The sequence below is a fragment of the Lutjanus erythropterus genome, chromosome 11 (genome assembly GCF_056507025.1).
Source record: "Lutjanus erythropterus isolate fLutEry1 chromosome 11, fLutEry1.hap2, whole genome shotgun sequence".
Classification (NCBI taxonomy): Eukaryota; Metazoa; Chordata; class Actinopteri; order Lutjaniformes; family Lutjanidae; genus Lutjanus; species Lutjanus erythropterus.
The window spans coordinates 23,304,541-23,327,868 of record NC_139327.1 but is presented as its reverse complement, the minus strand read 5'-3'; the positions used below and the strand labels follow the sequence as shown (position 1 = coordinate 23,327,868).

The following is a 23,328-nucleotide window of genomic DNA, read 5'->3' as shown; positions in this document are numbered from 1 at the left end:
ATCTCATCAGTTAATGTGTTCTTGGCTCATTCTCTGAGTGAGCGACAGCTTGTATTATTAATATGTTGGCTCAGTTATTTAGGTCCCCAATCTGGTCCAACAACAGAATAACAGGACAGAATAAAGACGTGATCCTGATATAGTGATGGTCATCTATGACAGAACGTCAGCGTTTGCATCTTTGTTGGATTGTTTCTTTTGTTCTTTCTTCCTGGGAGTGTGTCCTTGGTCTCACTGAAGGTTTGGAGATGTTTTTCACTTTTTGTTCTATCGAAACCCTATTGACTGAATACAGTGGAGCCACTGTATTGCTTTAACTTCAAAGATAATGGGATCTCAAATACAGCAAGATCAAAAAGTATGGATACTGGGGGACATGAGCTCTCTTAGTGTGAAAACCTACAAGAGGTATTTTATTTAACTCTATCACTGCAGTGAAAAAATGCATTCTAACCAGCTGGAAATCTAAAGATTAATGAGCTCGAGTCTTACTACACAACTGAAAAGATATAATCTGGAGGCCCTTCTCATTCTGCCTGCTTTGGAAGTAGTCGACCACAGGTGTTTGACTCTTTAACACCAACTTAATATGTAGACTCATATATGTGTGTATGCATGGGTGTGTATACATACAGTAAGTATTTAGTGTTTTGGTTTTTATTTTAATTTATTTTTACTTTATTTTTAATTACTGTTTCCCTCATATCCACTATAATTTATTAGGTTCATTATTAGTAACATGTCATTCATGTTTTACTTGTATGTTTGAGTTGAGATATAATGACTATGTTTATAATTAATCTTTGTAGTTATGTTCTTGGTTTGAATCTATTTCACAGATATCAGTATAGCCAGAAAAATCTACCTTACATGTTTTTATTGCCTTTAAACTGTATTAGCCATAACTGATTACCAGAGTTGGGAGGGTTACTTTAAAAATGTTTTCAGATACAAAGACTAAAAAATTAGTCAGTAACCTATTCCAAGTATCAAAATATTAAAGTAATGTAACATGATTACTTTCTGTAACTTTTGTATTAACTCTTACGTTAGTGTTTGGGCTCTATCGCTAACATTAGTGGTTGGTCTTACCTGTAAACGTTTCTTTAAATTATATTAGAATTGAGACATGAAGATGGCAATATTTCCATCTAGTGAAAGCATTTTTCAAGATAATGAACTGGCAAATGTCAGATTAGCTGGTTTCACTGAGACCAGAGAGGTGTTAGGACTTTTTTCTAAAATTGTATTTTAATAATCCCCACTTTTACTAAATATATCTGTAATCTGATTACATATTAAGTTTTTGCAGCTGTAATGGATTACAGTTATCCTTTTGTTTCCTAATAACATAATCCTTTTACATGTAATCCCCAAACTGGCTGATTGTAATTAAATCAAACTCACAATAAAATTAAAACAGTTTTTCTTGTATGACAGGCAACTTCTGCCTCTGATTTGTGCCTCTCTACAGGTTGCCATGGTGATCCTCCCGCAGCATAGCAACAACCTCAGCAGCATCGGCGGGCACGGCAGCTCCGCGTCGCTGAGTCGGGCGGGTCACACCGCGGCGGCCGTGGTGCTCGGGTTCATCCTGGTCCTGGGCTTCCTGGGTAACTTTCTGGTGCTGCTGGTGTTTTCTCGCTTCCCGCGGCTGCAGACTCCAGTGAACCTGCTGCTCGTCAACATCAGCGTCAGCGACATGCTCGTCTGCATCTTCGGGACTCCGCTCAGCTTCGCGGCCAGCGTGCGCGGCAGGTGGCTGACCGGGTCCTACGGGTGCCGGTGGTACGCTTTCTCAAACGCGCTTTTCGGTGAGTGATGACGGTTGCAGTGCTTTTGTGCAATATAAATATATTTAAAAAGAATTTCGGTGTGGAGTGGTCTTTTATTTATATATGCATATTTATCTTGTGCACTTTTATGATTTTGTTTTATTATCACTTTATGTAAAGCACATTGTGTTGCCCTGTGTATGAAATAAGCTATATATATAATTAATTCTGAAGAAGCAACACCACAAATAGCTACTACTACTGTATTTAAATTGTTTGTTAAGCGAACAGTACAAAAAATTTGGCATCAAAATATACACAGAGTACCAAAAATAAAAATACTTATGCAGAATGGTCTTTTTCAGAGACCAGGGGAGTGTTGTAAAACCAGTTTAGTTGTAACACTGTCAGGTTATTTCTTTTTTGAACATTTACATGTACAGATAAGCAGACACAGCAATTTAAGTGACTTAAATTAAATTAACTGAACAAAACACTGAGTTTCAGGTGAGAAGGTAAAATAACATTACTTTTTTTTGCCTATTGTTCATTGTTAATGGTTTGACTTTACCTAAAGTAGCAGTTTTTCTAGTTTAATTTGATGCTTGGCCTTTAAAGCCTGCACTTGTTTGTCAATTTAAATTGTTCACATGTTCACTCTGTTCTTCAATAAAGTTCTTGTATGATTTGAATAATGTAGTGTAATGCTGTAATTCAGCAAATTACCTCTAAATTATATCTAACCCCAGCTAGTGTTACAACTAGGGCTGGCCAATTAGTTATGGCAACTTCCTACTCATTTACAGACATGAAATATTAATTTATAATGCCTGTGAAAGTCTTTTGAGTGTTTTTGTTTTGCTGTTTTCTTGCTACATATATTCAAAATAAATCAAATAAAATCAGTTCTCTCAGAGATGATCAGCTCATTCTTTACTTTGTTATGATCTCTCTCTCTCTGTCAGGTTTAGTATCTCTGGTGTCTCTCTCTCTGCTGTCCTTTGAGCGATACTCTGTGGTGCTCCGCAGCACCCAGCCGGACTCCTCTCAGTACCGCAGGGCCTGGCTCGCCATCACCGCCTCCTGGCTCTACTCGCTGGCCTGGACTGTTCCACCACTGCTGGGCTGGAGCAGGTCTGTATATTACCCTTTTATTATGGCCCCTCGACTTTGGAACGACCTGCCCAAGGAGATAAGGCTTGCAGAATCAGTGACATCTTTTAAATCACTTCTTAAAACCCATTTTTAGACTTGTGTGATGTTGTTGTCTGTTTTTAATATTTTTAATTTTATCCTTTTATTTGTACATATTTATTTTGACATTACATGATGTTGTCTTGTTCCATTCCTTTATTATTGATATTGACTTGACAACAGCATGTTATGTCTCTGTAATCTCCGCCCTCTTTATTTTAATTTATTCTTTTACTGTGTTGTGTTGTTTTTCTGTATTTTAGTGTCTTTGCTTGTATCTTGTTTACTTCAATTTTAGCTTGATTTTGTCACATTGTCAAAGTAAATATTAGGCTATTAATTCATTTGATAACTCTTATTACATGCCTGTCTCAAAAAAGACAAACAGCTCACCCCAAAATCCAAAATATATTTTTTGCAGCATGTTCTCATACCTGCCTATCCCACCAACACTGCTTTCTCACGCCCCTCGGCATCTCATACTGATGCACAAGGTACCCTTTAGCTTTTTAGAATGTGGTTAACATTGTAAAACAGTTGCAGTTCAGTTAGGTTAAAGAAAAGACATTTTGAGGGGGGTTAAATACAAACGTCATGTGTTGTATGTCATGTGACATAAACAAAGCAGGTTGCATGATGAAAGGTACAATAGAAAAAAGTTATATGACATGTGTAATGTTATGTACTTTAAAACTTTTTGGAACATTTTGGTTCCACATGGGACACAAACCCTGGTCTCCTGAGTGAAAGTCCTGTTTTTGTTTGTTTGTTTGAGCCATCTGTCCACCCCATTTCCTCCAGACGTGGACTTTCTCCCTCTTTGTACTACACTGAAGACATTGTGTGTCCCATACAGGCGCGGATGGGTTTGCTTACTTACTCGATCCTCTTCATCCCCCAGTAGATTTTGTTTGACCAGAAGATCTGGCGTATTTGTCTGAGGCATGTGTTGTGAAAGGCTGCCTCTTTCCTCATGTCTGTTTTGACCACTTTCCAACTCTCTGAACCACACAGCCTGAATCTTTTTGGCAGTTTGAGCATCAAAGCCACTAGTTCCATTATACCGAAGAGAAAGGAGACATCTTTACAGGTGATATCTCCCAAACTCAGCAGATCACACCAAAACTATCTACATGGATGAAGAGCACTACAAGTAAAAATTAAAATGTTTTTTTGGGGGGTAAACTGTCCCTTAAATCATACCATGACACACAACTAGAGCTTAATAATGTTGAATAATGTCATATGACATCCGAATGTGTGTGATGTGTGTTGTGGAGCAGCTACGGGCCGGAGGGTCCCGGCACCACCTGCTCTGTCCAGTGGCACCAGCGCTCAGCCACAGCTCGCTCCTACATCAGCTGTTTGTTCATCTTCTGCTTCCTCCTGCCGCTGCTGCTCATGATCTTCTGCTATGGGAGGATCCTGCTGGCTCTGCAGGCGGTGGCGAGGCAGGTGAGCACACATGACCTTTGACCTCTGTGTAACATGCAGCATCTAGCTACGACATTCAGAACTTCCACCAGTGTGAAAGCCGTGTGTGTTTGTGCGTGTGCTTGTGTCTGCAGGTCGGCAGGATCAACCGGTCCTCAGCTGAGCGGAGCGAAGGCCGTGTCCTTCTAATGGTGGTCTCCATGGTGACGGGCTACCTGTTGTGCTGGATGCCATATGGGGTCGTGTCGATGCTCGCTTCCTTTGGACGGCCTAGTGTGTTGTCGCCTGCTGCCAGTTTAATCCCCTCGCTGCTGGCAAAGACTAGCACTGTCCTCAACCCTGTTATCTACGTGCTGCTCAACAACCAGGTAACAACAAGTTCCTGTAAAAAAAAATCGTATTATTTTACTTCTTCTAAATGAGATTTCATTTTATTCAGCACCAAACTAAACGGTCATGTATGATTCCACAAAACCTTTGCTAGTATTCCCAATTAAAGGATATGTTCACACTTTTTCACAGAAACAGTCGCAAGTGACATTTTTACTGCACTGTAAAATTTTTAAGGCCACTGCATTCGATAGATTTTTGAGTTTTGAATCAAATCAGCTCTAAAGTTTAAAAATAAACTGAACAAAGTTTTGCCAACCTATAATCTTTTGAGGGGATCATTGACTTTTTTCTTTAATTTTGCAGCAGAACTGAATCTCAGTTAAAATATGTTTTTATTATTAAATTCAGCCACTGGAGGTCGCTCACACATTAAAACAACAACAAAGATGTAGTTGTGGGATTATGGGAGTTGTTGTTTTTTTTGACTTTTATACAACCACCATAGCTGATGAAAATATATCCGACGTGGCTCAGACAGCAATCAAATTTGAGGTAATGTATTAAGTTATATTTAATACACATTTAGTCATATTCGCTGACTTCCTTCATCACTCGCTGATGAATCCCATGTATCCTGTGTTTCCCATAACTTATAGCAACTAGCTCGCAACATCTAGCAGGAAACACACCGTTACTTTGAATAAATTATAGATTTCTCCCCGTTTGAACATTGTTGGAAACATTTGGGATTTTGGGTAATTATACAACAATACAACAAACAAAACAACAAAATATATTACATGTTTCTAGCATTTCTATACATTTTAATGCAGAAATGTTACATAATTAAAGCTTTAATCTTCCTTGTCAAAACCTGGCATCTAAGTTATCCATCATTCAACTAAAACTGAACTTTATAACCTTTGTCTTTTGATTGATTGAATATTTCTGATAAAATTTTTAGCTGTTAAACTAAAAGATTTGCTTTTTTTTAAAAAATATAAGATTTCCCCCACCTTGTGTCTCTGTATCATATTCATTTTGCTGTGTCTGTCTTGTTGATCTCTCAGTTCTCCAGGTGTTTCCTGTACATGATTAAGTGCAGCTCAGAAGCTCCGCCCACCCCGGTTCACCTCATACTGCCCAGCAGCAAGGGGGTGTGGCTTAATGCTCCCAACCTGCCAACGGAGGAACACAACATGGCACCTGACGTGTTCACACCTAGAGACCAGCAGGTACAGCGGCCTGCCTTGGTGCTAGTGGCTCAATATGCAACGTAGAGGTCAAAGTTCATTTTGTCTCCGTGATCAGTTTTTACAAAAAGACATTATTCCATTGTATTTTAATTTATTGGATATATTTTGGAACAAAAACTATGCTGTGGGACTTTTTATTGTTCTCTTCAGATGGATCTATTGATCATGTGGCTCCATGGAGCTTAATTTTTGAATGTCTGTAACTGTTTACAAGCAGCAGTCAGATGTGTGGCTAACACTTTATTGAAGGGGTGTGGATGAGACTGACATGATACCTGTCATGAACATGGAAGAGGCTTTATGAATGTTTATGACTGTTGTCATTTGGCCATTTATGTCATTTTTAACACGAAGTTGACTTTATTATGACAAGCTTGTATTAAGACATTTAACAACATTTAACCATGCAAACATGGCTTGATTTAGAAGATATTTTGCTTCATAACTTATTGAAACAACAGTGTGGTCGCTGGCATGGTGGCTGGCTGGAAGACTTGTTGTGTTTACTGTCTGGGTTTGGCACCAACCAGCAGCATATTTTGCAGACAAGTCTGTGATTTGTTGCTTTTAAGCTATCCAAACTACTCCCATATAATTTACATCATGTTACCTTTTTTGTCAATAGTTTCCTCAGCTTTGGAGGATAACAGGGTGACCCAGTAGCTCAGTTGATAGAGCATGCGCTAGGGTTGTCCGATGGCTGACAGTCATCGACCACTGATTCCTCTACCATCATGACATTGTGATTAAAACCCTGTATTTCAGGTCTCCTCAGACTTGTCTTAGAGTTGCATTTTTGACATGTAGGAGAGTAAATAAAAAGAAGTTGCTGCTGTTTACTGCACTACATCTCCATGTCGTGTTTAATATTTTCTCTTCAAACACTCCTCTCTCCTGCTGTCGAGTAATAAATGTGAACATTTTCCTATACCAACGCCGTGGCAGACTAGGTACCACTTTAACTGACGTCAAGAAAAAAAATTGTTATAATTAGTTATAATGGTGTTATGACAGCCAATGTCGACAGTTTAATATAATGGTTAAACATGAAGCTAAACAGTTTCATTATGTTTGATAAGTTGCCATAACAAAGACATCTTCTACGATGTCAACTTTGCATTAGAACTGACATAACTGACTGAATGACAGTCATAAACATTTGTAGTGACCCCTTCATGATTATGACAGTGCCATGTCAGTCTTGTGCACACCCTTTAAATGAAATGTTACTGCTTTCGGTTTGCACTCTTTGTCTGAGTGTAGCTGCACTGCATTACCTCAGTCCACTGCTAAACTCATTCTGTGGTCTAATCATATGGGCCTGTCAGTACAGTTCACTTTTAACTACAATTAGTTACAGGTTTAAAGAGTCAGCAGCTCATTTTATCTCAGGGTTTCATTTCAAACAAGAAAGATAAGTTTTACTACATGGAACATTATTTCTACCGAACCAAGACGACTGAAGTGTAACTGTTTTTATCAGGACTGTCAGAAATATTTGTCTTGTACCAGGGTGAGCAGGTTGTTTTGCATTGTGTCTATGCATCACTAGAGGGCACTGTGGCTCATCTGTCATACACTGTATATACATAACTTAACAATAACTACATGATAAAGGTTACATTTAGGCTCTTTTTATTCATGTCCAACAATGTACAACAATTACAAAGTCAATTCGGAGTAAACAACTTTAGATTCCTGAATGAATGGTAAACACCAAAATAATTTATTAAGAAAATAAACATACGTCTTCAAAAATATACAGTCATTATGCTTCATGAACACTGACTGGAATCTCAGTAAGTGAAATATTTGTCTAAAGACACATTCACATTTGTGGTGAATCATGACAACTTACAGACATGTTGAAATACTTCCAGGTACGAGGTGAGAGGACGTGTCAAAATGCAGTGTAATACTGTCGGTTCACGGTGGAGGAGACGGGAGAAGCAGCAAACTTCCTCGAGCAGGTCGTCCACATGTGATTTTAGAGAGATGAAGAGAAACGAACCCCAAAGCACCTTGATGACTCCGTATTTTAAACACTCCACCCGTGTACAGACATCAACACCGCACACAAGTCTTACAAACAATTCAAAAATACACATGGAACATTTTAAAAACTTTCCTGTGAGGCGTAATTACTGCTGAACAGGAAGTCCGTGTTTAAGGTGCATCCATACCATGGAACAGCAACGCCAAGTATATGCCATTTTTCATTTTTCGTTTAACTGGGGTGTGGAGCCTCTGTCGCTTTCGAACTCTGAGGAAACAAAACACACAATGTTCACTCGTGATGGGAAACATTATCAAGGCTGAACACACACCTCACAACAGTTTTTAACCTCACCTGTGAATAGTTGAGCGGCGACACCATGGGCTCTGCTCTTGTGTAGTCGGGCGGGTTGGCGTGGGGGTCGTAGCCCAGGCGAGCCAGCATGGGGGCGATTTCAGCCATGTCGCTCAACACGTCAGAGGGAATGTGGCCGACCCACTTGGTGAGGGCGTCCGTGTTCACCGGCTTCATCACTTGGTCTGTGGAGCGCTCGACCCTGCACATACACAGTCAAACACAAGGTCAGTTCAATACTTAACTAAGTAACTGGCCACTGAAGAGCGACAACGATGTGGAAGATTTAAAACAAATCAAACATTACATACATTACATTACCATTATTATATGCATTTACTTTTTATAGGTACGCTTATTGTGACAGAATTAAGTAAAAAAAAACTTGTTATTCAAAATCAATTTGTTTAGTTGTATTAGACAAAAGCTTAAAAAAATATAAATAATTCTCCTTTAATACATAAATGCAAATAAAAATGTGTATTGTGTTTTCCTTTATTTTATTTGTTTTTATTTTGTCTTTTTAAATCTTCCATATTAACCTGTCCACCCTAAATAAACAAGCGTGTGTAAACCTGTGCACATATGATTCAGAACTACAACTCGCCAGTTTGTGATAATTTAAATTCTGAGGTGGTTATAAAACATTGGTGTGACTAATATTGCACCAACCGTTGCATAACTAACCAAAATAAGGGTGCTAATTCCCTCAGAACGTGGCCTAATTCCTTCAAACACATGCCAGGTTTGGGTTTTTCGGTAGGAAGCAGACAGATTCCCATCAAATCCCCCGAGCATCTGCCCTGCAAAGAGATGCCTGACTTAATTCATGATAAATAAGTGGAGCAAAACAAATTAAATATCTACTCAGGGAAGTCCGTAAGCTTTACTTGACCTTTAGAGGATTGGCTATTTAAAACTGTGACTGAACGCAGGCATCCTGGTGGATCACTGGACTCAAATGACTTGTGTTCAAATGTGCTTCACAACCTGTGCTGCGTTTCAATTCACATTGAGTCGTGGTTAGAATATGTCTTCAAACATTAAATATATTAATATGAAATAAGGGATTTAATTTTTTTTCCATGGCAAACTCCAGAAGATAGGTAGGTAAAGTTTTGGTTAGGCAGGATCTCGGGACGTTTTTTGGTTGTGAGGCCAGTCTTGGGTTTGTTTTATGTACGTGGCAGAGTGCTAAACTTACCATGTGGTACTTGTACTAGGTAGCTGCAGCTGGGCCTTTAGTGCCAGTATGGCTCAGTTAGCATTGTTTAGCAGGTAAGGTTGTTGTCTGGCCTTGACGCTACAGTTCGTCACTCAGTATGTATGGCAACCCTTTTGTTTTTGATGTTCTATGTTTAGTGTTGTGGCACGTATGTAGCATTGTTCAAACATGTAGTTTGATCTTATGGGAGGGGGTGTTACGTGCCACAGTGTCTGTGTGGTGTTGTACTCTCCTGTGCCCAGGTTCTACCCCACCCCCCCTGGCAGGTTGCAGTGATTGACAGCAGGTGCAGTCACTCTGCAATCAGGACCTGGTGCTTAAAAGCCTGGAGAGTGCAGCCAATCAGGGCCAGTGGGCCATTCGGTGGACTACAGTCTGCCAGTCTGTAGTCTAATCCTGCAGCAGCAGGTTAGGCTACTCGTGGCGGTTGACTAGTGCTTTGCTAGCGCTCCTAGCTAGTGAAGTCACTTGTCTTTGTGTTTCATGTGCCGTGTTAACCTTTATGGTTGGTAAGGGTACTCATCTGGGCGCCCCCATGTGCTTTGCTAGCCCCGCCAGCTAGCAAAGGCACTTCTTTGTTTGTGTTCTTGTTAGCCTCCCTGGCTAGCATGGACACTTGTTGTCTTTTGTGTGTGTGTGTGTGTGTGTGTGTGTGTGTGTTACTTAATTTAGTAGGTTAACTCTTTTGTTTTATTTGACACATAATTTGATAATAAAAGAACCTTTGTTTACATCTTTGTCTCAGTTTTCCTTCATTCCTTTTTCTCCTGGTTAAATTAATTTATTGTTACACCCCTCATCCCCTAGCCCAGCTTGGGGGTTGTAACACACACAATTACATATGTGGAACTGAGGTTTGGAATTGGCAGATAAAATGTACAGAAAACACATTTTTTCTCTTATTCTGAGAAAATGGTATTAATTCTCTGTTTCTGGCCACTTGTCAAAAGTTTCACTGCACTAGAGGTGATTTAATCATTTTTAAATTCTTGACTTCAACCTTGTTGAAGTGATTTAATCTGTAGTATTTTTGAGGAAATCTAGCCAATTTTACATGATAAAAAGTCACATTAAGGTATTTTCAGTGGCTAAAATATGCAGTGATGGTACAAATCTATTAGTAAGTCCATAGAAACATAAGAAATTCACTCAAATGGGATTTTTTGGTTGTTGTTGGGGTTTTTTTTGGTTCTGCTATGACAGTCATTGATAATTGGACAAAAAAAGCTGTTTGAATATTTCAGCTTAGGCTTGAGGAAATCATGATCAACATTTCCTTACATTTTATAGACCAAATGATCGATCAAGAAAATAATAGTCACATAAATTGCTAATGGAAATGACGTCAGTGGCAGCTTTCGAAGAGGCAGATAGACCAGTTAATCCACTAACAGTCTCCTCAAAGCCAAGAAGGAATTGCAGCCACATTACATATTGTGTTTAGTTGTGCCTCTTAGTGTGTGCTATTGTTCTCAATTAAAGCAAAATCACATGACAGGATGTTTTCAGTTACAGCCCCGAGGTTCTTTAACAATCTGCCCAAAAAAATCAGGTCTGCCAAGTCAGTGATATCTTTTAAATCAGAGAGTCTTTGCTGATTTTACCTGTTTTAACTGCTTGAAGTGTTTTTATTTCTTAAAATGTTTTTAATGGACTGAATGTCTGTGTATAAATTTCTGAGACTAGCAAGTCTGAATGAAGAGGGACTTATCTTTTTACTGGCTATGGTATGAGTTTGTGTAAAGTTAACATCTACAGACTACAGCCTATGTAAGGGATAAAGTGACTATAGAAATTGCAGGCTGGTTTTGGCAAAATAAACACCAACAAGGTGATCATCAGGGAGGTGAACGTTAGGTAATTCAGTTCTCTTCTTTTTGAAACTTTACTTTTATCATTTTCATGTCATTCAATCTGCTATTTAAATCTCTCTCATCAGCTGTGATCACAGGAAGCAGGGGACAAAAAGGTCACAGAAACTCTCAAAACCAAACTGACTAACTGAGTTACTTTCTGTATACCGGTAGTGTGAAACACACGTTATGACCCATTTTTGTAATACGTGAAAACTGGTCTTTTTATGATTTGTAGAGCAGGGCACAGATGATGACATCAGTCATGTCTGTTGGAGAACTAGCCCAGTCCATATCATCTTCTCAACCTCTATTTATAAACTTCTGGACCAGTGACATCATCATGACATCACAGGATAAGGTTATAGCCGGCCATTGCCCTGTTATTGAAGGACACAGACGATGACATCAGTCATGCCTGTTGGAGACACATGTCTCACGCACACGCTCACACGTATGTGCTTACGAAGGTGGAATGTGACTCCATGGGTCCTACAGCCCACAGCAACAGAGGAGGGGACAAATCAAGTTGAGTCCAGCTGTCCCAAGGCCAGTTTATGTCCGCTGACTATGACCCAACGTCAGCACCACAACTCGTTCACCTTTATAAACTTAAAAAATGATCTGAACTGTGACATCATCACTGATCTCAAAGAACTTTAGAAAAAAAATCAGATCAGCTACATCAGTGGTTCCCAACCTTTTTTTCCTCACTGCCCCTCCTTCTTGTATCTAAGGAAAGCTGAACTAAACACAGACTTTTGTATCAATTTCAGGGGTCGTACAGGTGCTGGAAATCCATGAAAACACTTGAACTTTAATCCTTTCAAGGTTCGAAAAGTGCTTTCACTTAATTCTAAGAGAAGACTAACTGCAGTAGAGGAGGGACAATCAGCTTAAGGCAAATATGCCACAAAATGAGACACAAACAAACACAGCTGTAACTGTCCTGTGATTCTCCTGCACTCTGACCCTTGCTGTGGACAGGGCAGGTAAAAATAGAATTTCTTTTAGATCGATCAATACAGTTTTAAATTACTTGTGCCTCCTCTCTTTCACTTATCAGATGACAAATAACATGAAAATAAGAAACCCTGAAAGAAACTACAAGTACAAGTAAATCATTCAAACTAGATGTCTTAAGCACTTGCTGTATGTATTATGTTATATAAGATTTTTCTCTAAATTTGATGGTCATGAACAAGCTGCACAGGTGCCAGCAAAGCCTGACAGCTCATGAACATGTCTTGCTGAGTGACAGACAGGGTGAGATGTGAAAATGCCAGCTGCCTTGTAGCAGCCTGAAAAACAAAGACACCTGAAATCCTGAAACATACCCTCTCATCAAAGCCAGTAAGTTGAGAATTCATAGGAAGAATAATTATCATGAATAAAACACACAGAGGAAAATCTGTGTAATATTTTATCATTTACATGCATTTATATGGACTGAGCCTCCTAATTAACATATTTGAATGTAACCACACATGCAGTCGACAGTGGGGTTGGGCATTTTGGGAAAAGATTTCTACAATTCTGCAACAGTTGTAGTTGTTTTTTCTTTCTTGACTGTGAGAACGTTAGGATGCCGTCATCAGTCAGCCTAAATTTTAGACAATTCTAGAATCATTTAGCACAAAATTTGAATGTATAAGTAGAGAAATTCATTTCAGACCTTAAATAATGCCACATACTGTTGTGGGTATCTAGTCATGCAGATAGTTTCAGTTTAGTGTGCTGAGGTTTAGACATACACTCCTCTGAAACTTCTGTCACCACATGCAACATACATTTGAAAAACTTGCAAAACCCAAGAACATAAAACTGAAACTATCTGCATGGCTTGTTACCCCTGCAGGAAACAGATTAGCTTAGAGCACATGCATGCACGCACACACACACAAACACATTTCAAACACTCACTTGGACAGAGACACACCACCAGCCTTTCCAATTAGGTCCTCATGGTGCAACACTGATGGGTCCCACTGCAGCTCAAGGAAGTGAAGCAACTTCCTCATTTCTTCCTCCGCATGGAGGACAAGCTGCTCGTAGCGGACGGGCAGACATCTGGACTCTCCGACCGCCTGGCACTGGCTGAACATGGTCTCCACTGCGCTGCTCCACTTGGTCAGACAGTCCCTGTAGCTGGTCAGGTCAAAACCAGAGATGGTCACCTGTGCATGGACGCAGAGAGAAAAGATAAACACTGGAATCCAACCATGACAGAGAGCAAACACAGAATGGAAAATTCATCCAGTCACAATGTGGCACCAGTACAAGCTTATCAAGTGGCTGTTTGGAAACATGAGCCTTTGAGGAAGTTTATCTTCCAGCAGCCCAGATAAGAAAAAGACCCAGCATACCTTGCGTGATATCATGGAGTGAACTGTTGCCCGTCCGTCTCGTAGCATGAGCACAAATTTGGCTTTAGGGAAGATGCGAGACAGATATGAGAGAGACTTCAAAGCAAATGGGTCCTTGTTGCAAAGGCGAGGTGCAGGTTCCCCGTGGCCGACTATCACCTGAAACACATAAAGTATGTAGAAACAAATGGAACAACAGGAAATGTCTGAGCTGTTACATGCAAACCTTCTTAATATTCAGAATACTAAGTTTTTCATATTCATATTTTCATATTTATTTGTAATGGCAGGTTGAGCAATCATCTTATTGATGAGAGACATGAAAATGTTACTCAAGATAGACTAATTATTACACAGGATACTGACACATTTACATAGATTGCTTTGTTTATAGCAACAATTTGGGGGGAAATATGTTAATTTCCTACATACATATTAAGCTATAGCCAGTTTGGTACAAAAACTGTAGTGTAAAGATGAAAATTTGTGCCTTGTGCCTGTCTCATATATCCGTAATATCACAAACACAGTTACACAGATTAAATAAACAACATACGGTTGTGTAACGTGTTAATTAGTGAGCTTGTTGGTGATGTTGGTATGTTAACTTACATATTTGCAATAGCTTTTAAAAACCCTGTGTATATAAATACACACCCAAGCAGATTAACAGGTGCAGCAATGTGTTTTGCACCAACCAGCTCACCTCTAACAGGAATGCTCTCACGGCTGAGTCCAACACCTGGTCAGTGACGCCAGCCTCATCCAGTCGTATCCTCTCCTTCACTGAGCGGCTCCAGGTGGCCCGCATGGCCAGCAGGCGGGGAATCACTCGTGTCTCTTCACCGCACCTAACATGATTGTGTGCATCCAGCATGACGCGCATCAGCGTGGTGCCACTCCTGGGAAAGCCGCCGATGAAGATGAGGGGCGTGTCTTCGGGGAAGTGTTCAGTCAGGGATAAGCTCTGATTGGCTGAACCCAGGTTGAGCTCCATCCACCGGTATCGATGACTTTTTGGAGGGCATTCTATCCCACTCATGCCCAGATAGAGCAGGGAGGCGGAGCAGAGGAGCACGCTGCCCAGCAGGAGGCTCGATCTGGTGTTCCTCATGGCTGCTGAGTGTGTCTGGGAGTCCGATTCATAAAAAAACAAAGTTCAGGGGCACCTGAAGAGGCGGGCAGCTGAAGATGGGAATCTGCTTCTTAAATTTCAGCAAAGGTCCATTCAAGACTGCAGATAGCCTGGATAAGACGAAGGCCTGACGGAGGCCAGGACGGTGAAGTCTAGGCCCAATATTCAAGTGTGGGCTGGGGAGACTCTTAACTCCTCTGCAGCTCCTCAGCCCTGGTGTCGAAGAGCAGGATCCAGGCCTGGTGCACTCCACAGCCAACCACGATTCTTATCCATCATTCCTACCAAAAATGAGAGGAAAAACACGTCAACAAGTTACAACAAAATACAGAAAGCTTCTGTTTCTCCAGGACTATAAAATAATATCGCAGTATGAGATGAGAACACAAAATAAATCATCATATTTTTTAAATTTCCAATAAATGGCCAAACATTGGCCACTGAGTGAGCGATTATCAGCAAGCAGCAGAGTGTGATGGTTTGCCAAGAACACTTGTCCACACTTTCAAGAGGCTGAAATGCATCCAGTTTTTGTTCTCAGAGCAGTTATTTTGGATCTTTCCTCTGGGGAGCCACTGACTATTGTTTAGCCATATCAAAGTTCACTGAGGGACACAACGCAGACACACTCTCAGGCAGTGTATCTGAGGCCACTAATTAAAGCTTCCTCATGTTTTTATTTTCACTGTCAGCTTTTCCCACACTGAAACGCAATACAATTTGTTTAGCATCAGATTACTATTGACCAACTGAGCTGTCCTGCTACTTCCCAATTTCTCTTCTGCTATGTGCAAAAAAGCAGTTTCACCAACGTAAGCTGTAAGTCTCTAATTCCTCTTCTTAGCACAGACTAAACTAAAAAAAAATTACACAACATGTTCCACTGGTCTAAACTATCATCTACATGCGTAAATGAGCAATATGTAGCAATTGCACATGCTAAAATGAGTACAGCAGTCCAAATAATGAACCATAGATGGTATATTAAATAGGTTGAAATCCTATTAATTAGTAAAAGACTTTTGGTTGAAGTGAGTTGACCTCTCCTCCCCAGACGGCTCTGCAGACAGCAGGAGCTCCGCAGGAGTTCAGGACAAGCGCAACATCACAAACTGACAATAAGTGACGACAAGTCCTCAACTGTAAGTTGATCTGCTGTTTATAACTGTCAGTTGTCCCTAAATGTAAAACCTGTTATCCTGAAAACAAAACTGATCCAAAAATACACACTCAGGAGTTGGAGTTTAGTGACTGCCTGCCAGACTTTTTTTTTTTTTTTAATTTGAAGTTTAAGTTCAAGTTTCAAGTTTCCTTATTCAACAAATATTTCTTCCAGAAAAAAAAGTCCAATAAGGTGAGATTACTGCTATTTCTAGACTTTCCATTAATGCATTTTTAATCAGTTAAAATCTTAACATCAATTAATTGTTTAGGCTTATTATTGATTAGTAACATCCCAAATACAAATTAGCATCTTAGTTGTTTAAGTGAGGGAAAAACACATCATCACTTTGGTATCGCTGGATACTGGAGATTACAGTACTGATATCTGACACAAAAGCTGTAATGAGCTATCCCTAAAAACAATAGTTTTCTAAAGTCACATTAGAGCTCTGAAGGTCCACAAAATCACAACTCAAAAAGCAGCTTTACTGATAATTTTATTTCTTATACAAGCTCTGAGCAAATATGGAATACGTCTCCCTTTCTTTTGGTATAGTCTTTTCAGACTGAATGTGGAGGGAGCCTGACATCTGGATGCCACGTGGGGAACACTCCTCCTCCCTCCTGGGCTGGAGTAGCTTGCCTGTAAAATTCAGTCTGACGATCAAAGCAAAAAAGAAAAACAGCTGGAAACGAGGACATCAAGCCCTGGCTGGGATACTTAGGTGCTGCCTTAAGCCAAGCTAAGTCCAGCGATATCCAGAAGCTTTACATGTAATTCTAATGCATTTCCATTCAGAGGTTAAGCCACTTGGAGTTTGCAAAGAATTAGGCCAGTGGTTAAAGACGAGGGTTGCTGATTTTTTTCTCTCCAAGGGCTTTTTCTCTTTAAAGGGCCAGCTCACCAAATTTATGAAAAAGTGAATTTTCTCATTTTGTGGGTGCAACTAACTCATCATTTGTTCTACAAAATTTTGCAAAAAAGTTTAAAATGCCCATCACAATTTTCCTAAGTCCAAAGCGATGTCCTCAAATTGCTTGTTTCTTCTGACAAGCAGTCTAAAACTCAAACATATTCAACTGACTTCACAAAAGACATGAATCAAATGTTTATCATTTAGAGTCTAGAAAAAAATGGATAAAATGATAAACTGTCAGTACAACTCTATCGATCCATCAATCAATTAATTCTCTCAGCTCTCTATAATGTTTGGCGTCAGTCAGGTGTGCAGATAGTTTTATTTTTATTTGCCCAGGTAGGTTTTGAGGTATTTGTCTCTGATGTTTTTGCCTTTATCCAACTACAACGAAGAACTGAACTGTTCATTTGTGGTGCACAACCCATTGAAAAATTACATGCCAAAGCAACATCACACTCACGAAAATCCTGCTGAACGTGTTAAATGATTTCATATGGACTATCTTTTGGAAGAAAGTAGCTCCAATGAAAACTGTTCAACAGTGAGACTGTTTCTGGTCAAGTGAAGTCTTATAGCACGGTCTAAACCCCAATTTCTCCCTCAAGGGGTTTTACAATCTGTACAGCATTCAACATCCTCTGTCGAATTTTTGTATTTAATTTTTTTTTTTTTAATACTGTCATTGCCACAAAACCAAAATCTGTTGACTCCCACTGTTTTGGAGTGGAGGCATAAATCTCAGAGAGAGACATCTGGAACCTGGGCCAATAAAACCAAACCTATCTGCGTGGCTAGACACTACAAGAGGTTTTTTTCAGAAAGTGATTCCAGTAAAGCAGTAGATATTTACTCTGATAAATCAGGGGAGTGACCTTGAAAAGACCACCGTGTTTGCTGATGAGGGACAAGCCGACAAACAAGTCTATAATAAGCAGAAAACAGCGACCTGTGATCACAGTCAGCCTGCAGATGGTAATTGAGGTGGCTGGCGGGAAGGCAACAACTGACATATTTGAGCAGGAGAAAGCCATTGTCACCTCCTTACTCTTCACAGAAGCTGCCAAAGTGAAGGTCCGACAAGGACAACTTGCCTTAATCTACGCTGCAATGAGAGCTTCCCCTCAGCAGCAAAAATGTGGAGTGAATTTAATATCCTGAAGGCACATGGTCTGTTATAGCTGCTTCATCACCAAGAATTTATGCATTTTTTTTCCTACTTTGCACAGATTTTGTGGCGACCCATGCAAGGTGGCTGCAGGTCATTAAAGAAATTATGTCTTAAATTGCTGTATACTAATAAAAAGGCCCTATAAAGTGTTAAATAGCCTTAAATTCTATTTGGGAAGGTCTTCAATATTTATCAAATCCTGTAATGGTGGTCTAAAACTCATTTCAAGTGCAAAAGCTGAATTCAAATGCCGCTGTTATCCTGTTACAGTTCTTCTATAGGTTTTTGCTAAATAAATGTATTTGAACAAATGTTCCTTAACTCAACCATTTTTTGTCATGTTGCCTTAGCTACAATTCTGAACTGACAATATATGAATTTACTTAGAAGAGTACATCCATATTTTCACATTTACTTATTTATTTATTGACTCTAAAACTGTTTTATGTGTATGTGTAGTTTTGTTATTATTTTGCGGGCTTTATGTTTTAATTATACATGACAGCTGAAGATATGACAGGAAAGGGGGAGTAACGACACGCAGCACTGGGCCGCAGGCAGGAGCTGAACCCACGGCCGCCGCAGAGGATCCACAGGCCCAGCACATGGGGCTAATGCTCTACCAACCGAGGCACCAGGCCACCTACATGTACTTTTGTATGAGCTATTCTTGCTTTCTTTAGCTTAATCTATGCTGCAAAGACAGTTTCCCCTCAGCGACAAAATTGCGAAGTGAAGTGAAAAGCCTGAAGGCAGCCTACGTGTTCAGTTGTAGCTGCTTTATCATCGAGAACTGCTGCCTTTTTTGATTTGTTGCACAGGTTTTATGGTGACCCAGGTATTATTAATAGAATTTTTTTAGAAGTTTTTTTTTTTTATCATGATGTGGAAAAAGTGTTGTCTTTTCCTAGTTTTTCAGGATGCATTACTGTGAAGAGATATATGTCAAGTGAAGAAGTGAAAAAAGCCAGCAAACACGAGCGCAACCAGGCAGAGAAAGCTGAGCGCTGATCGGTCGGTGGCTGCTCGGAGTACTAAAGCACATCTGCTTGGGCAATTCCTATTGGTAGAGATTTTAAAGGACAATTCCACCACAGTGACAAACCAAGATTTATTTTTTTCACACTCCAGGCTAAAATTACTTTACTTCATCGATTCGTGTGCTCTCAGTAAAAGCCCACAGGGGAGATTTAATGACAGTGTGGGATTTGGCTGAGGTTAAACCAGCCTTATATCATTTACCCACCTTTTCATTAGTGCAACAGATATTAGTGACTTTTTGATCTTACACTAGTAGGTCTGTCAAATAACAATAAATAAAACATAAAATAACCACTTAAATTCATGAACAGATAATGAGATACACCAATAATCAAATAAAGCTGACGGCAGGTATTTTTATTTACAACATCATTTAGCTCTACACAAAATGATAATAAAACCTTTTAGTCTGATTTATGTCAAGTAGCCTAAAGCCATTAAAAAGACTGAGTGGATGGTTGATGATGATTATTTATCAAAACGGTTTGTCACTTGGAAAATATGTGTACTGAAATATATACTGTACATCACAAAATAGCCTAAAAATATCAAGAAATTATGTATTCATGCTGCCCAGCCCTAACCAAGCTTTGTATGGAATTACAGCTCCCTCTGAGTGGCAAAAAATGTGAAATGACTGTGAATGAATGTCCTAAAGGTACATACTCAAATGCAGCTGCTTCATCATGAGGAATTTTTGCTGCCTTGCGCAAAATATGTAATGAACCAGATGTACATTGGTGGAAAACATGCTTTTTTGCTGCGTTGCACAGCTTTTTTGGTGACCGAGGTCCATATTGGTGATATATCCAACCAGCAGGTTGTCAAGAAATCTAAAGCATCTTTGTCCCTCACAGGATGGGGCAATGACAGACTTCCTCCTGGAGGGAAAGGGAGAGCAGGTCTGCGGTTTTCCCATGGAACTTTTGAAGTGTTGCTACAGGTTGGGTAGACCTATTTTGCATGCAAATTACATAAACAATATCCATAAATCCATATTATAAAACCAATATTTCCACAGAAATTAATTTGTGCATCAGTGAATTGGTTTATATGTTCACGGACCTACATTTTATATATAATAATATACTGTATCTAATACCACAAGGCAGTACCTAGGTGAAAAAACTGTTTAGCACTTTCAGTTATGGTACAGTTCTTTGGAGATATTAAAATACATTTGACAATGATAGCAATTCTGTTGGACTGAAAAAATAGTGTATATGGTTTGTCGGGGGCTTTTTTTTTAGTTCTGGTATTGGGTTGGTTTTTGGGCCATTTTATTGGTCATTAGGCTGACTTTAACCTGGCATTTGTAGGTCTGTGTATTGGAAAGGATATGGTAATACGATACACATCACAATACTGGGGTTATGAGTATACTGAGTTTTTGCGATCCTGTAAGCAAGGCAATATAGGTAATATTTACATCTAATTTTAGGAAAACTGTTTTTTTGTGCCATTTTTTGCACATGCTTTAGTCATGGCTGGCTATTATAGTTTGTTAAAGAAGGAAAGCAGAAGAAGGAAAAAACAAAAATTGATTCTGTTTGGTCAATTAGAGCATTCTCAGGTCTGTTATTTCTGTATTACAGACCATTGTTATGAACTGTTATGGACACAGTTCTAATGATAGACTCTGGATGAGCAATAAAAATATTGTTTGCTCACTAAAATCATTTTAAAATTACTATTTTGTGCAAAATTATTGATTTCTTGGTTGATAACCATGTAATAAGAAGTAAAACGTACAATGAACCAGTCACTGTTGCAAAATCAAACCAGAAAATCATTTTAACATTAATATTTTGTGTCACATAAATGCATGCATTTTTTTCTTTTTTTTTGGGGGGGGGGGCGGTGCTCTAAAAATGGGATAATGTACAGCGAGCAGGCCATTATTGTGAAATAAACCCCTTCTGTACATTATCTTTTATATGAAACATTATTTGAACTGTTTCCATGAATGCTCTCCATTGAATTATTTTCTTCATGCATTGCTATTTTTCATGTATTTTCGCATGAGCTACTTTTGCACTATGAGTGACAAAAAATGTGTGTCCTGAGGTACATATCCAGCTGCAGCTGCTTCATCAAGAGGATGCACAAAATAGCACAAAATACTGCATATGCTGAACCAGGTGCACGCTGGTGGAAACAAAAGCTGTCACCGCAGAGTTTGTGTCTGTGCGAGCAGAAATAGGATTATTTTACGGCTTCAAAGCGAAGGCCCAGCAGCCGCGAACATCTGGCCTGGCTCTCGGATGCATCTTGTCTGCAAATATGCGCCCGCGGCAGGCGACCACCAGGTGAATGACCTGCTATCAGTCAAACGCACCGTGACAGACCAGCGGCCACCTACAGATCACCATAACCGCCTAAAAAACCTACCAGTGCCTTATTTAACCATCCTCACCTTGTGTAATTTAGCTGTCTGTAGGTGGCTAACACGCGTCGTAAACATACCGGAGCCGTTAAAATGGTGTTTTTCACTCACCAGCATCCGTGAAATCCGAAATCCGGAGAGAAAAAAAACACACATGAACCTTGCTCCAAAAAGCAGATACCAGCACCTCCTCTATCCACACCGACACATCGTTGTTTGCTCACATGTGGAGGATATATCGGCTGAGGTAAAAGCGGTGATGTCTACACTATTCAGTATTTTAAAAATCACATTTTTACACAACGTTTCGCTGCTGGCTACCGAGGTAACTTTGCACCGTGAGAGGAGAAGTCAAGCTGTTCCTACCGTAGAGCGAGAAGAAGGGGTCATGTCTTTAAGAGAACCCTTGATTTACGAAACTCTCGCGAGATTTGTACGTGTTGTTTCATTGTTGTGATCCTTGAACGAAGTAATTATCTTCTATAGTGTGACAGTGCTGCGAATAAAATCTACGCAGGTTTAGTGACAGAAAACACTTGGTCAGTGTTAGGAAAAGATCGTGGCTTGGGTTAAAATGATCACTCTCGCGAGATCTTCCGAGCGTCTGGAGTTCCCTTCTAGACGAGACCAGAAAAAAAAAAGCAGCGAACACGAGCGCAACTAGGCAGAGAAAGCTGGGCGCTGATTGGTCGGTGGCTGCTCGGAGTACTTAAAGCACATCTGCTTGGGCGATTCCTATTGGTAGAGATTTTAAAGGACAATTCCACCACAGTGACAAACCAAGATTTATTTTTTTTTCACACTCCAGGCTAAAATTACTTTACTTCATCGATTCGTGTGCTCTCAGTAAAAGCCCACAGGGGAGATTTAATGACAGTGTGGGATTTGGCTGAGGTTAAACCAGCCTTATATCATTTACCCACCTTTTCATTAGTGCAACAGATATTAGTGACTTTTTGATCTTACACTAGTAGGCCTGTCAAATAATAAATAAAACAAAATAACCACTTAAATTCATGAACAGATAATGAGATACGCCAATAATCAAATAAAGCTGACTGCAGGTATTTTATTTACAATTTATTTACAAGGTATATTATTTAGCTCTACACAAAATGATAATAAAACCTTTTAGTCTGATTTATGTCAAGTAGCCTAAAGCCATTAAAAAGACTGAGTGGATGGACACTGCCAAGTCAGCACTAAGTAGATAGCACCTCCCCTGTTGCTGTATGAAGCACACACAGTGAGTGAAAAATCCATGGCCAGGTTATGGGATAGTTTGGATTATTTGAAGTAGGGTTAACTACAGTAGATGGTGCTTGATATACCCACAGTTTGGAGAAGCAGAGAGGAGTAGCAGCGCGGACACTAAGCAATGAACTGCTGCAGACAGGATCAAAGGGTCAGACAGCATTTTCCAATGGGAAACTACTGTTATATGTATGCCAAATAGCACTCTAGAACCAACCAAACTCTATAGGTAAAATTAGTGATTTTACATTGCAGAACAGATGTTTCTGATCTGCCACTGCATCAATTAGTTAGTTTGCTTGTGTTATTGTGTGACTTTGGTGTTTCAAAAGGTTAGTTCAGATTCACCAAAGTCACACAATAATACAAAACAAACTTAGAGATCAAGGCAGCAGTAGACCAGCAACTGTTGTTGTCTGTGAAGTAAAATTACAGATTTCACCTATGGAGTTTGGTTGAATTGGAGATAGCAAT

General features: G+C 39.6%; 2 protein-coding genes across 2 annotated transcripts; one reads left to right on the top strand and one right to left on the bottom strand.

Moving 5' to 3' along the window:
- The first annotated feature begins 1,333 nt into the window (after window positions 1-1,333).
- Window positions 1,334-6,505, top strand: LOC146319115 (pinopsin-like). Its single transcript, XM_084729714.1, has 5 exons — window positions 1,334-1,814; window positions 2,741-2,909; window positions 4,253-4,424; window positions 4,538-4,771; window positions 5,807-6,505. The coding sequence occupies exons 1-5, from the start codon at window positions 1,481-1,483 to the stop codon at window positions 6,014-6,016; spliced, it is 1,119 nt and encodes a 372-aa protein (XP_084585840.1). The 5' UTR covers window positions 1,334-1,480; the 3' UTR covers window positions 6,017-6,505.
- Window positions 6,506-7,604: 1,099 nt separating this feature from the next.
- tpst1l (tyrosylprotein sulfotransferase 1, like) lies at window positions 7,605-21,960 on the bottom strand. Its single transcript, XM_084729711.1, has 6 exons — window positions 21,712-21,960; window positions 14,493-15,202; window positions 13,787-13,945; window positions 13,344-13,597; window positions 8,343-8,544; window positions 7,605-8,255 (listed from the first exon to the last, which is right to left on the bottom strand). Exons 2-6 carry the CDS (start codon window positions 14,898-14,900, stop codon window positions 8,220-8,222), a joined length of 1,059 nt encoding a protein of 352 aa, XP_084585837.1. The 5' UTR covers window positions 14,901-15,202; window positions 21,712-21,960; the 3' UTR covers window positions 7,605-8,219.
- Between the last annotated feature and the right edge of the window lie 1,368 nt (window positions 21,961-23,328).

Coding starts and splice junctions, on each gene's coding strand:
- LOC146319115 (XM_084729714.1), top strand. CDS start 1,481: ATGGTGATCCTCCCGCAGCATAGCAACAACCTCAGCAGCATCGGCGGG. Junction 2,910..4,252: donor CCACTGCTGGGCTGGAGCAG/GTCTGTATATTA, acceptor GTTGTGGAGCAG/CTACGGGCCGGAGGGTCCCG. Junction 4,772..5,806: donor ACGTGCTGCTCAACAACCAG/GTAACAACAAGT, acceptor TTGATCTCTCAG/TTCTCCAGGTGTTTCCTGTA.
- tpst1l (XM_084729711.1), bottom strand. CDS start 14,900: ATGAGGAACACCAGATCGAGCCTCCTGCTGGGCAGCGTGCTCCTCTGC. Junction 8,545..13,343: donor GGTGGTGTGTCTCTGTCCAA/GTGAGTGTTTGA, acceptor GTGTATGTGCAG/GGTCGAGCGCTCCACAGACC. Junction 8,256..8,342: donor CGCCGCTCAACTATTCACAG/GTGAGGTTAAAA, acceptor TTGTTTCCTCAG/AGTTCGAAAGCGACAGAGGC.